General features: G+C 36.2%; 1 protein-coding gene across 8 annotated transcripts in view; it reads right to left on the minus strand.

Moving 5' to 3' along the window:
• The window catches only part of LOC106876653 (uncharacterized), a 96200-nt gene that overhangs the window by 45739 nt on the left and 34547 nt on the right, over window positions 1–15914 (minus strand). For 4 of the 8 annotated variants that reach the window (XM_014925270.3, XM_014925269.3, XM_089363513.1 and 1 more), the window contains exon 4: window positions 11530–11704. In XM_014925270.3, the coding sequence (XP_014780756.2) occupies window positions 11530–11704 (175 nt within the window). Of the gene's footprint in view, window positions 1–1184; window positions 1980–11529; window positions 11705–15914 lie in introns of those variants that run through there. The other 4 variants (XM_014925271.3, XM_089363516.1, XM_089363515.1 and 1 more) reach the window with 4 other exon arrangements.

The raw sequence follows: 15914 nt of genomic DNA on the forward strand, positions 1-15914 counted from the left end.
TGTTTGTCCCCTCTGTGTTTAGCCCCCTGTGTGCAATAAAGAAATATATATATATATGTAAGTAATATATATGTAAGTAATATATATATATATATATATATATATATTATGTTAACTGTTGTCTGTAGGTTCATTCATAATAAAAGCAATTTTTTGATTAATCTGAGGGGTTATTCTATGCTCTTGTGGAATGGAATGCTAATCCATTATTCTTAAACAAGACTATTATTGACAGTAACTTTGAAGTCTCAGCCAGGTAAGCCATTGTCGGACTGCTTGATGACAGCTTAACTGGCTAAAACTTCAAAGCCACTCTTAATACTGTTCTTGTTTAAGAATAATATAGATATATAAATATACATAAATACATATATACAAATACGTGTGTGTGAGCATGTGGTGTGTGTGTGTGTGAAGAGATGCCACCACAACAAATCAATCTTTACGTAATGTAAATGTATTTGTGAAACCAAATGCATGACAGCGTTAAAAGTTTCAGGTACCAGTAACGTGTACATGCAGACATGCAGGTATGTAAGAATGCATGCAGGTGTGCGTGCATGTGCACGCGCATGTGAAGGGGCAGCAGACACCTGGGTAAGACAAACAGATGAGAAAAGGACATGAAATAACAACAGCCATACGTATGTGTGCATGTGTGTGTGTATACATATATGCCTATATATATATATATATATATATATATACACATATACATACATATATACACTCACACAAACACAGATAAATAGATAGATCTGTGTTTTATATATATATATACATATATTTATACACACACACACATACACAGAAATAAAGATATATGTGTTACATATATATATATATATATATATATATAGAGAGAGAGAGAGAGAGAGAGAGAGAGAGAGAGAGAGAGAGAGAAGAGAGAGAGAGAGATGTGAGTGTGTGCACACACACACACACACACAGTCTTGTGTGTCCAACTGTTCCTTTCTGCTAATAACAAGGTGATTGAGTTTTAAAAAGAGTTTCAATTTCACACCTGAGGAGACGCAATCGGCGGTACGCAACATAACAACAACAACAACAACAACAATGATAATAATAATAATAATAATGATCATGATCATAATGATGATGATAATAACTCCTCCCCCCCTCCAAAAAAAAAAGAAAAAGTTGGGGGCTTTAATTACACTTACCTGGCTACTTATTATTGCTAATTAGTGTAACAAAATGTAATCATTAAAAATATCCGTTAGTATTTTCTTGTGAATCTGCTCGGTTTGGTAAGAAAATAAAATTCCAAATTTACATATGCAGGACATCATTTGTAAATGTGCGTATGTGACAGGCTTAAACATGGATGTATACACAAAGAGTGCAGATAGTGTCTGGATGCATGTGATGTAAACGAATGCCTATACACTTCTTCCCAGCATCTCTGTACACAGAGGTAGGTATTTGGCAGTAGAGACTTGGTAACATTCTATAGATTTCCATAGAATAAAAAAGGAGAAAAAAAAGGACAAAACACTTGGAACTAGAAGTTTTGAAATGTCATTGATCCAAGTTTTTTGAAAATGACTGAATTGTGGAGAGGAAGAGGAAGAAGGGGAGGGAGAGAGAGGCGAAGGGAGTGAGGTGAAGAGAAATGTGAGATTATAGGCTGACAAAGGGAGGGAGGGTTTTAAGGTGGCAAAAGGAAGAAAGAGTGAGAGAAGCAAGGGAAAGAGAGGGGGTATGTGGAGAGAGTGAGCAGGCGTGAGAGAGAGAGTGGGGGGAGGAGGTGGAAGGTAGAGAGAGAGAGAGAGAGAGAGAGAGAAAGGTGAGGAAAAGGAAATGATTAAGACTATGTACATGGATTGAAAAGCTTTCAGTAGCAACGAACAACAAAACAGCTGGTACCCAAGTTGGCTGCTGCTGCTGATGCCACCACCGCCACCACCACAATTATCATCACCGCCGTCGCCACCACCACCAACACTACCAACGCCAGCAGCAGCAGCACTATAAAATGAACAGCAGCAGTTAACAGGGGATGACTCATCTCAACACACAGCACACACATATACACTCACGCAAAGACATATCTACACACACACACACACACACACACTCTTGCAAAGACACATTTATACTTACACACTAACACACACACACACGCCAACACATATACACACGCCAACACATATACACACACACACACACACAAAGACACATTTACACTTACATGCCAACACACACACACACACACACACACTCACTCACTCACTCACACAGACTCATTTACACACACATCAACACACACACTCATACAAAGACGCACACATACACACTAAGGTGACAAGCTTCTTTCAAAGTAAATGAGAGAGAGAGAGAGAGAGAGAGAGAGGCAGACTGCAGTTGATTTTGGAGTCCACTGTTTATAAAATATAATAAATGTTTGTGGATTAATTAATTAATCATCCTGTTGATTAATTAAGGAAAATTACTCTCCACATACATTTTTAATTTCTAATTAAAATACATTTTTTAACTGAAAAAATATTTAAATTTTACATAATTTTCTTATAAATTTTTCTCTCTAAACTGAAAATCTAAAATTGTTAAAATCAATAAATTCAACAATAACTGGACCACTCCCTACCTTTACTGATCACTGAATTATATTATTGATACATATTGATCTTCTAGTATCAACCCCAGTCCAACATAGCTTTTCAACAACAGGTTATAGCAATAGTAGTAATAATAATAATAGTGTAATAATAGTAATCCTTTCTACTAAAGCACAAGGCCTGGAATTTGTGGGGAGGGGGACTAGTTGATTACATCGACCCCAGTGTTTCACTGGTACTTAATTTATTGACCCCGAAAGGATGAAAGGCAAAGTCGACCTCAGATAGAATTTGAACTCAGAAAGTAAAAGTGGATGAAATGCCGCTAAGTATTTTGCCCAGTGTGCTAACGATTCTGCCAGCTTACAGCCTAAAATAATAACAATACTAAAAATAATAAAAATAATAATAATAATAATAATAATTATAATAGCAAGAGCACTCAGAGAACACAAACCTCCGGCAAAGCAACACCAACATCCTCTCGACGATTAGCCAGAGATGATTTTTAAAATGAGAATATCTGGAATCTGCTTTCACTAACAAGAATACTAAAAATGAACCCGACCACCCTCAAGAATTAAGCAAAACAACAAGGAAAATAATCCAGAATCCTTGTCCAGTACTGGATCGATCCCAAAATCTAATCAGTTTGTGCCAGTCATGAGGCCAAACATCCCTGATAGTTTCATCCGAATCCATCCAGCAGTTCTTCAGATATTTTGTCCCCGAACAAACAAACATAACTGTGAACCAAGCCTCTACCTTCACTAAGGCAGAGGTAATAACAATAATAATAATAATCCTTTCTACTATAGACACAAGGCCTGAAATTTAAGGGGAGGGGACTAGTCAATTACATCGACCTCAGCGGAATTTGAACTCAGAACGTAAAGGTGGACAACATGCCACTAAGCATTTTGCCAGGCATTCTAACGATTCTGCCAGCTTGCCACATAAAATAATAATAATAATAATAATAATAATAATAATAATAATAATAATAATAATAATAATAATAATAACGATGGACTGTCTCTTTTTGCCAAACAATCTGCACAAATGATTTGCTTTAACCTGCATTAGAAACCACCACCACCGCCGCCACCTCCAACTGCCACCAACCCAGGAGACTTTTAATCATAAAATAAAATAAAATAAATGATATCAAATATCACAAAGTTTTATAATGATAATAAAACAGTGGAATGTTAAGTACCGAACGTAAAATGCCAAAAAGGTTTATTAGATTTCTTAGAAATGATGGTCCATATTAGTTTAAAGGTTTTAATGAATGGAAATTCTTATCACAACATGAGAGTTGGGGGCCTTCATTCAGGGTTCAGTATGGAAATTTGCAGATCATTGCTCTAACTGCTCCTGATTAAATCAAACTTGAGTACTAGGGCAACACCTGTCTATACATGGATAATACCTGCCTATAGAGAGATAACACTTGTATATATAGGCAACACCTGCCTATACAGAGGTATGTCTTTAGAAACACATCCAAGAATCGAGGATGACAATCACTGCTATCAGAAGTCACTTTGCTGGTATAGAGATACACATCAAAGCTGATAGGTTTGTAGCAATTAACATTGTTAACAACTTTGTTGATACAATTCTGAGAAACTGTATCCAGGCAATGCTAAAGATTAAGGGGCAAGTATTAGAAGAAGTGTCTTAACTGGTGCAATTAGGTTGTGTACACAAAGTTCAGATATAAACAAAGATTATAAAAATCTATACATAGCAAAAATAACAAAGGTTATAATGTACAGGTAGCTGGTGCATTGTCCAGCAGGTAGGAAATATTTTGGACAGGATTTAGAAGAACATTGACACAAGACAGCAAACCATTTTGTATAGAAGGGAAAATATTGTAATTTTGAGAGAGAGAGAGAGAGAGAGTGGGGGGGGGGCTAGATTTGTCAATACCTGTTAAATAAGGACAAATCATTTTATTTAGAAACAACTAATGATAAATCTTTATAAATTTATAAATTGTAATACAAAAAAAACCCAACTATACGGTATTCCCTCACCAGGTCACGGTTCACCTATCGTGCATTCAGTACATTGCAGATTCTTCTGGCTAATATATGTCAATTTATATCGCGACTTCTCAGTATAACGCAGGTTTCTGTGGCCGAGAGGTATTTATATTTTTTAGATTTTAATTATTTCTGCAGGAGGTTTTGGAATGTAACACCTGCGATAGTCGAGGGATTACTCTACAGGCAATAATTTCAACTAAATTCTTAAAGACACAAGAAACTAGGCATCGAGTTCGTTAGGACATTTGAAAGACACCTAAAACTAGACATCTTTTATTTTTTACTTGTTTCAGTCATTAGACTACGACCATGCTGGAGCACTGCCTTGAAAAATTTTTAGTCGAATGAATTGACTCTGGTATTTTTTGTTAAGCCCGGTACTTATTCTATCAATCACTTTTTTGTCGAACTGCTAAGTCACAAGGACATAAATATCAACACCAGCTATCAAGAAGTGGTGGAGGACAAACACACGCATGCATACACACACACACACACACTCATAAATGATGGGCTTCTTACAGTTTCCATCCACCAAATCCACTCAAAGATTTGGTCAGCCTAAGGCTATAGTAGAAGACATGTGCCCAAGGTGCCACATAGTGGGACTGAACCAGGAACCATGTGGTTGGGAGGCAAACTTTTTACCACACAGCCACACCTGTGGCTAGATGTCCAGTCAGTTAGGTCATTTAAAGACGCCAGTAATTAGAAGTCCAAAGTACATGTCCAGTGAGTTAGGACACTTACAAGACACCACCAGAAACTAGATATTCAGAGGAAATTGTTTAAGACACTACGTGTGGTAGTTGTAAGTAGGAAAACTGTAAATATGATACACAGAGCAGATAAAAGATTTCATTTGAACAGCGAGCATTAGATATATCTCTTTCAATGATCAGGAAAAGTGGTTGAGTCATCGGTAAGTAGAGAAAAAGGAAGAAGGAAAGATTACAAGAGGAATGGAATAAAAAAAAAAAAGACAGAGAAATACATTGATTTATAAGTTTTCATTAACAACCTGATAATTGAAGTAATTATAATTCATAAATAAACTGGGCATTGGTGGTCTATATAGTTATGATGATGATTATGCTGGTGGTGGTGGTGGTGGTGGTGGCACAAACAAGAGAGATAATGTTCTCACAGAAGACAATATCTGATACAAACCCCAAACAATATGTCTCCAGTTATAATTAGCAACAGTAATTTTGGTTTTGTTTATTCACTTTTTGTTGTTTTCTTTATCGTCTTTTTCTTGAATGAGTCATGGAGTTGAACCTTTGACATCAGCTTAACCAAACCAGAGGCTCTCTCTATACCAATGCCTTGCCCAAGGATATATCATAACAATGACGACGACGAGGAAGGATTTAAAGTGTGCTACAGACCTTAAAATCAAGAGCCCTTCCATTTTTGGCCCTTACTTCACCTATCTGTTAGCTTAACCAGTTCCTCAACTACAATAAAGGCGCCATCGTTTCTCAATTTCTATTTAATGCCAGAAGCAAGTTTTTTCAAGCAAATAATAATCAGTTTTGCTGACGTAAAGACTTCGCTAATCTAGAGAGATTAATAAAGCCATCCACGGATATAATCCTTGCTCAATTTTATTTTATTTTATTTTTTTGCATCGTTTTTTTTTTTTTTAGCATACAAAGAATTCATTATTTCAAGTAATTTTATAAACTTATAGCAGTATTTATTTAGCTTTAATTAAAAGAACAAAATATCGTTAACAAAACAACGAACACAAAATGAAAAGAAACGGATTCATGTTTTCTTTTGGTTTCTCCAGACGATTGCTTCCTGTTGGAAGGAAATAATCCCATAAAAAGAAATGGTTACCGAAATCTTTATTGATAAAAGACCTTGAATCGGGATTAAGTGGTGGTAGTAGTAGTAGTAGTAGTAGTAGTGCTAGTGTTGCTAATGTTGATTGATGTTGTTTAATAGCACTAATTAGCTCTTTTTGAACAGACCAACATCATGAAAAAAAAAAAAAGACCGAACTGAAGACACATTTTCAGCACAGTAAATATGCCGAGATACACATAGGCAGAAAAGGTGCAGTCAAAGTACATTGTACTCAGCCTCTCGGTACACGGACACAATGCCACTGGTCAACCTTCAGATGGTCAATCAGAAGAAGCTACAATGATCACTAGTCACTACCTAAACTCCCAAATATGAATGATTACTAGTCTTTACTCAACAATCAAGTACAACCAATCAGTAGTTGCTACTCAACTACCCAATACAGTCAATCATTAGTCATTACTCAATTACCCAATACAACCAATGCATGAAAAACAGTCATCAGTGTTTGACTTATGAATGGTCTGAGTTGTAACATGAAATGATGTGCCCTGCCCAAAGATACAGTACACTGCCCAAAACAGGAATCGAACCTATGACTTTATGATCATGAGCTCAACACCCTAACTGCTAGGTCATGCACCTTCATCTATCAATATGTACATTATATATATATACACACACACACACACACACATACTTTTATAAGCAAACATCAAAGTGTCGGGTAAGTTGGTAGTTTTATTTTAGAAATTACAGATCTCCAACGCAGGAAAATGGCTGTGAAAACAGCTTAAAAGATCAGGTAAAAAAAAAAAACCTTCTAAGATGGATAAAAAGTGACCAGCAAGCTGCTGCAAAGAATCAAACTCTTTACCCCTCAAATTCCAGCTGAGCCCACTGTAGCTTTGAGCCAAACAGCCCCTGACCACCTACCTCATAAGGGTATTTTTACCCAATCTTCTAAGCTGTTTTCATACCTTATTTTCCTGAATTTGAAATTTCCTTAATTTCTGCAATAAAAATATATATTGCCTCAGCATGGGCACAGTCTAATGACTGAAACAGGTAAAAGATATATTTCATGTTTTGTTTAGAATTTTTGGACTTGACTCCAAATCTTTGTAAGAGTATCCACATGAATGGAGCCATGACAGGACACAGAAGTTGTATAAATTATAATAAATTATAATATGATAATAACATCATTAGATAGATAGATAGATGATTTCTCATATATATATATATATATATATATATATATAAAAGCTGAACATCTTGAGAGAAAAGCTGAACATTAGAAGTCTTGAGAGAAAAGCTGAACATTAGAAGCATCAGTTGTGGCGTGCAAGAGAGACGATTGCGCTGGTATGGACATGTGGTGAGAATGGAGGAGGATAGCTGCGTGAAAAAGTGCCACACCCTAACAGTTGAGGGAACCCGTGGAAGAGGTAGGCCCAGGAAGACCTGGGCTGAGGTGGTGAGGCAAGACCTTCGTACATTGGGCCTCACCGAGGCGATGACTACGGACCGAGACCTTTGGAAATGGGCTGTGCGTGAGAAGACCCGGCAAGCCAAGTAAGATCGTTGCCAGTGCCCCTGGACTGGTTCTTGTGCGGGTGGCACATGAGATGCACCATTTTGAGCGTGGCCGTTGCCAGTACCGCCTGACTGGCTCCTGTAGGATTTTCGAGCGAGATCGTTGCCAGTGCCCCTGGACTGGCTTGTGCGGGTGGCACATAAAAGACACCATTTCGAGCGTGGCCGTTTTCGTGCGGGTGACACGTAAAAGCACCCACTACACTCTCTGAGTGGTTGGCGTTAGGAAGGGCATCCAGCTGTAGAAACTCTGCCAAATCAGACTGGAGCCTGGTGTTGCCATCCGGTTTCACCAGTCCTCAGTCAAATCGTCCAACCCATGCTAGCATGGAAAGCGGACGTTAAACGATGATGATGATGATGATGATGATATATATACATATATATATATATATAAAAATTTAGGCCCCATTTCTAAATATTCATTCTATATTTTAATAATCAGTGTTAAATTTAAATACACATGATTCGTGTACAGGTTACTGGAATGCATACATACATACATGTGATGTATATAAAGTTTTCTAAGTAACAGAACAGAATATAAGAATAGGAATGGTTTATAAAACTGAGAATTCTTTACTAAAGGGTCGTCCCTGTGCCACTAACTTGGGCAGATGACCCTGTTGGAATGGAGTGGTAGACCCAAATCAACCAGACTGCCCTCTGCTCAGGCCTATTTGCAACAAAATGCTAAAGGTACCTGGTTTAGCAGCAGGTGATGGTGCCGAACCAGACAACAGAATAAGTCTGCCGTCGTTAAGTGATGTACAACAATTTATGGTGATTAGAATGAGAATAATTAAGACTTGTTCTATGAGGTTAGTAACTGTACAGTAGCCTTGGGAAGAAAGGAAGGAAGAAAAACTAAAAGATTTACATGATTTCGTTCTGCTCAGTAAAGAAAGAAGACAAATTATTTTTTCCACGTGCATTACTTGAAATAATAAGGGAAAAAAGAAATCTTGAAAAATTATGTAAATAAATAGCATCAGAAACAAAGTATAGCACGAGAAGGCATAAAAGACGAGGAATACATGAAAGAACCAATAAATAATGGTGAACTGATTGGAAGAAAATCAAAGTAGGAGGAAAAAATCAATATCACTTTCCGAGCGATATTTAAAGTTGATTGAATCCTCAATGTTTGTCCTTCTCCGCTAAAAACAGACAAAAACTACTTTGGCAGGAACCATTTAATGAGGATTTGAGAAGAATTTCTGTAAGATGGCGGCATTAATAAATGTCAAGGTCATATGCTGTCTGAGTCATCGTAGCCTTTATTTTATGCTCAGGTCAGTAATCTTGTTAAATTACCGGTTATATACTGGGGTTAACAATGCAAAGAAACTAATTTTCATTTTCAAAGTAAAAATTATTAAGAAAATTAATTAAAATCAATCAAGCTAAATTAGGGAAGAATGTCAAAATAGAAAGAGAAATAAAAATTAAGATTTCTAGTTAACTTATGCTTCACAAATAAAAAAAAATAATCCAAAATCCATTTGAGAAATATCTTTTCTTTCCTTGAGTTTTTCCTTTTTTTTTTCTCAATAGTAAAAAATTCTTAACCTTTAAAGACATCTCTGCAACAAACTTTCCAGCAGTTCAGAACAAAACATTTAGATGTTGAAAAACGAGCAATTATGATTTAACATTTTCAAATCATGTGTTCTTAATCACTTTAACTGACCGAGAGCTAAACAGAGTGTCTCCTTCACCTGGTCACCAGATCTACTAATAATTACAGCCAAATAGCTATTAAATCATATACCCTATAGCCTTAGGAAATAATAATAATAAAAAAAAAAGGAAGCAAGGTAGGACAGAACAGGTAATGTAGTTGTAGATACAGTATTTCTTAATCAAATACAGGATGGCCATGGATGGAAAACTGTTAATCATTAATCTGCAGCCATCAGGACTAACCTAGGGCTAAAAAAACAACTCTATACAATAAATGAATTGTAGGTTGGTTAAGATATGTCTGGTACTTATTGTATCGGTCTCTCCTTGCCAAACTGCTAAGTTAAGGGAACATAAACAAACCATCACTTGTCATGTAGTGGTGGGGACAAACACAAAGACACACAGATATATATACATACATGTGTGTGTGTGATTTGTGTGTATAATATACACATATATATATACATATATATATGACAGGCTTCTTTCTGTCTACAAGATCCACTCCCAAGGGCTTGGTCAGCCTGGGGCAAGAGTAGGAGACTTGCCTCAGGTGCCATTCAATGAGGGTGAACCCAGAACAATGTGGCTGAGAAGTTCTCAGGAAGAATTAGCATGACTCATCTTGACTCAGTGTTGTGGTGTGTGACAAGGCATTACCTACTGAATTACAGGTACAACCCATCCTACACAGTTCCCACCAAGCCATGCTGACTCAGCCTCGGGCTGACTCATGGCTTCGCTAAAAGACACTGGGCTCTCAGATGGCACACACTCACACCGAACCTTAAACCCGATTGTTGTCAAGTGAATTTCTTAACTATCTGCCAGGGACATGCCACCTGGGTAGGCAAGGTAGGCAGTGCCTACTTTGAATAAAATAGATCGATAGCAACATTTTCTTTTTATGGCAAAATATGGACCTAATTCAATAAAATTATGAAGGTTAATCTAATTACTATGCATAAAATGCAAAATATTTTACTTTTGTAGATTAGGGAGGCATAATTTGCCCCTGCCTTTCAATCTCAATATTATAGCTATGCATAGTACTTGGCCAGCTCTATTATCATTATCATCATCATCATTATCATCATCATCATTATCATTATCATTATTATTATTATCATTATTATTATTATTATTATTAGCAGCATTTCATTTGTCTTCACATTCCAAGTTGAAATGCTGCTGAAGTTTCATCCTTTTGAAGCCAATGGAATAAGTACCAGATGAGCACTGGGGCCAATGTAATCAACTAGCCCCTTTCCCTAAAATTTCACACCTTTTGCCTCCAGTAGAAAGAATTATTATCATTATTATTATTATTATCCCTTGAAGGTCTTCCTGCTCCAAACTTTTTTGTTTTAGTTTTGTCATCTCCCTTTATTTTTACTCACATCATTTTACATAATCTCACTCTGTATTATTCTGTACAGTCCCCAATCTTTTCGTTAACCCCTGTGGTTAATAACGAAAGCATTATTATTTTTATCATTAACATCATCCTCATTATCATTATTATTATTATCATTATTATTATTATTCATAAATAATAATAAAAATCATTAGGTAATATGTAATCTAATTAGGCAAATTATTTTCGAGATACCATTTAAAGGATAAAAGATTTATTTAAAGCATTTTTATAAATGGATTACAATATAATTATTATTATTATTATTATTAATAATCCTGTAAGTAGGAAATATTAAAAAAGAGAGAGAGAGAGAAAGAGACAAATTTAGGATTGCACTTACCTTTTAGAAGTGTGACACTTTTGTAGGCAGAAGAAAGTTTTTGCAGTAATACAACCAAGAAATTGTCCCCCGTCAAATAGGCTGGTTCCTCAGTGCATTGGTCATAGACAATAATTTCGGCATTCTCATCGGCATCAATGTGACATGTTTGAGCCAGCAAATCTTTTATGTGAACCTAAAATTTAACAAAACGTAAAACTTAACAGAAACATCGTCATCACTTTGCTTACATACATCATACAAGATGTCATTGAAGCAGAATTTTCTATGGCTGGATACCTTTCCTGTCACCAGGCCTCACCTGTTTCCAAGCAAAGTAATATTACCAGTGGCAGACCCAGGGAGAAAGGGGAGATGCTGAGGGGCACATGCCCTCCTCAAGAAAAGAAATATGCCCTTCTAAATAATGCTATTAATACCCTTTCCTCCTGGAATTGTATTCCCTTCTGACCTTGTGCCCTCTCTTTGTAAAATTCCTGCGACTGCACCTGATTCCCCCTTGTTTTTTGAAGACTAGAGGAGAGCATAATGATAATTATTGATCTCAGCTTTGGGGGTCCAATATCCTTACACCTTGTCCAGACATGCTTTCAAAGAATCACAGCAAACATACTGACACCAAATGCACAAACAGAAACTTTTAACATCTTTTATTTTGCACTTTTTTTTTCAGTAATTGAACTGTGGCCATGCTGGAGCATTGCCTTGGAAGGTTTACTCAAACAAATCAGCCCCAGCACTTGTTTCCTTTCTGTTTTTTCTAAACCTAGTACTAATTCTGAGGTCACCTTTTGTCAAACTGCTAGGTTACAGAGAAGTAAACAAATCAACACCAACTGTCAAGTACTGGTGGGAGACACACACACACACCAGTAGACCCTACACACACAGACATCTATATATTTCTGCACACACACACACACACACCTGTAGACCCTACACACACATATCTATATATTTCTACACATACACACACACACACACACACCTGTATATTATTTCTACACATGCACACACATTCGCATACTGGGGCCCAAATGATCCTTGAAAACCCCAGAGGGTGATGTTCCAGTTCGACAGCAATCCAATAGCTGAAACCAGTCAGAAAAGTGAAGGAACATTCTAGAAAGAATGGTAGTTGAAGAATATTCTGAGAGATGTAATGATATTGAACCCCAAAAGATGAGATAAACAAACTGAGATCGATAATTACCATTCTGTTCTCTTCTAGTTTTCAAAAAACAGACAGAAATATTAAAATAAAAAAATGAGAAATAAATAAAAACAAGTGAAACCGAAATAGGAATTAATTTGAAGATGGGGGTGGATAAGGGAGGTTAGGTCACCAGGGTTGTTTTAGTTTACTTTTGATGTAGTTGTTGTCTATAGATAACTTTCAGTCTTATTCCTATGATAGATTTTTGTTGATTGAAGCCTGATTCCGTCTTTTATTGATCGGCAACAAGTGCAGGTGTGATGAAATACTCTTTGAACTTTAAATAAAGAGAATATGTCTGCAATATTAATAATAATAATAATAATAATAATAATAATAATAATAATCAACTGGGGAAGAGTTTCTTCCAAAAGAAAATTAATGAGATGTCAAATGAGTCCAAATATACATGTGTGTGTGTGTGTATGTGTGTGTGGTGTGTGTGTGTGTGTGTGGATCTGTAGTAAGAAGCTTGCTCCCCAACCGCATGGTTCTAGGTTCAGTCCCACTGTGTGACACTTTGGGCAAGTGTCTTCTTTTATAGTCTCGGGCCGACCAAAGCTTTGTGAATGGATTGGGTAAATGGAAACTAAAAAAAACCTCTCTCTCTTTGTGTGTGTGTGTTTGTCCCCCACCATTATTTGACAACTGGTACTGATGTGTTTACAGCCCCGTGACTTGGTGGTTCAGCAAAAGAGACTAACGGAATAAATACCAGGCTTATAATTTTTTTTAAATGTACTGGGGTTGACCTGTTCCACTAAAAATTTTTCAAAACAGTTCCTCAGAACAGCTGCAGTCTAATGACTAAAAAAGGATAACCGTTTAATTATGATGATGACATTAACATAATTATGTTAATGAGTTGACTAAAAGATCTTAATTCAAGATTCAGTTCCTAGAAAATAATCCAAAATACCATGTTTTATATGCAAACAACTTTCAGATAATGGAGTAGAAAAAATATTTATTCTTGATTTTAACATATTTAAGATTCTTTTACATAGAATAACTTCCAACTTTAGTGAGACAACATTTGGTAAGGTGAGAATTAATAAAAGTGAAAAAAATATAAATCAATGTCTTACAACTGAACCAAACCAATATTATGCAAAGACAAATATTTCTTTAATAAATAAATGAAAAAAAACACACACACTTCATGAAACATTTGTAAAAATTATCAAGATACAAAACACATTTAATCTATATTATTAATAAACATATTCCATTTATATTGATAATAAAGTAATGCAAAAATATTCTTAAAACAACAAAACAAACAGAATAGATTTTCTTATCTAAAAAATATCATTTTTTTAATATCTTTCAAAACTATCGAGACTATACTATCCTTTTAACGATAACCTCTCATCGTACTTACTATACCATGTCTTTTTTGATAGCGTTTATAGAACCTACTGTACTATATATCTTATTAATGATATCTTTCATAGTACCTACTCTTCTATATCTTTAATCATATCTCTAGTGGTACTACTATTCTACTATAACATTTTTAATAATCTATTAATACTTCAATACTCTATTTCTGTTATGGTATATATTTGGTACACCCTGCTGGGTGGTTGGCATTAGGAAGGGCATCCAGCTGTAAAAACCCTGCCAAAAGAGACACAGAAGTCTGGCACAACCTGGGGTGATAGAAGAAGAAACCTGCCCCAGGTGCCACAGGGTGAGATTGAACCCGAAACTACGTAGTCGGGGAAACAAAGTTCTGAACCACACTTCCACACCTGCACCTAGTGCAGGCTTCCACACAGTTTTTCCATCTCTCGGATTCACTCACAGAGCATTGATTAGCCCAGGACTATAATGGAAGACAACTGCCTAAGGTACAACAGAGTGGGGACTGAACTCAAACCCACATGGTTGCAAAGCCAACTTCTTGACCACACGACAAGGCCACCACTTTAGACCAACGACAAAAACTCACAAGCAAAAGAATCACGTTCAAAGCGACATCTCTTCTGAACGACACCAAAAGTTAAACAATAGCAAGGATTATTATTATTATTATTATTATTATTATTATTATTACTGTTATTATTTGAAGGTGTGTTAACTGGTAATAAAACAATTGAAGGCTGTAATTTGGCATCGAGCTAATGAATAAGTATCAGCCAGGCTTAAACAAGCCGTCCATTCTGCGACATACAGTTAGCCGGCCTCTCGACAAATGCTAATAAATAAACAATGTAATTTCGTGGAGAACAGAGAGATAGATCCACTATTAAATAGATTACTAAGAGGGGAGGAGGAGGAGGAGACGGACAGGACTGTTTGTTGTGTTGTGTTGAGAGAGAGAGAGAGAGAGCGGTGGAGTTGGGGCTGGGTGTGTAGAGTGAGTGTATAGCGGCATCAATGAGTCACACTGACTTAGATGACAGTCTGCTTTGATATTTAGCTCGTTTCATTGTTAATTACTTTAGTAATTGTTGGTTGTATAATTGGTGACAGTGATACATCAAATTTTGTAGTAAATTATAATGTAAAAATGAGACAAAACGGTCTTGTTAGTAAACAACAACTAATAATAATAATAATAATAATAATAATAATAATAATAATATGGGTTTTGTATATTTGTATCCCATTGTCACTTTGATAGCATGCATTGCTCTCTCACACAATAATGATGATGATGATGATGATGATGACGATGATGACGATGATGATGATGATGATAAATGCCCTGATGTAGTAAGCACCAGGCAATGGGTCTCACAGCTTCTGCTCTTAACTGATTGGAAGTGTTATCATGTACATGTTTTGTTTTGGTCTAAAGCATCGATTCTCAACCAGGGTCCCTGTGTCCCTTGGTGGGGGGTGTCCATATAAGGTTTTCTTGTTAAAATTAGTTATGCTTCTACAGTACATGAAATATTAGGTGTAGAAACTCTGCCAGACCAGACTAGAGCCTGGTGCAGCCATCTGGTTCACCAGTCCTCAGTCAAATCGTCCAACCCATGCTAGCATGGAAAGTGGATGTTAAACGATGATGATGATGATGAAAATACAGTACGGTTTTCTTTTATATACAGCGAATGGCTATGAGTGTCCAGCAGAATAGAATAGGGATCGAAAGGGGTCCATAGACAAAAAATGGTTGAAAGGCACTGGTTTAAACGATGGACTACAGCAAATA

This window comes from Octopus bimaculoides, chromosome 15, assembly GCF_046866305.1.
Source record: "Octopus bimaculoides isolate indiv1 chromosome 15, ASM4686630v1, whole genome shotgun sequence".
NCBI lineage: Eukaryota > Metazoa > Mollusca > Cephalopoda > Octopoda > Octopodidae > Octopus > Octopus bimaculoides.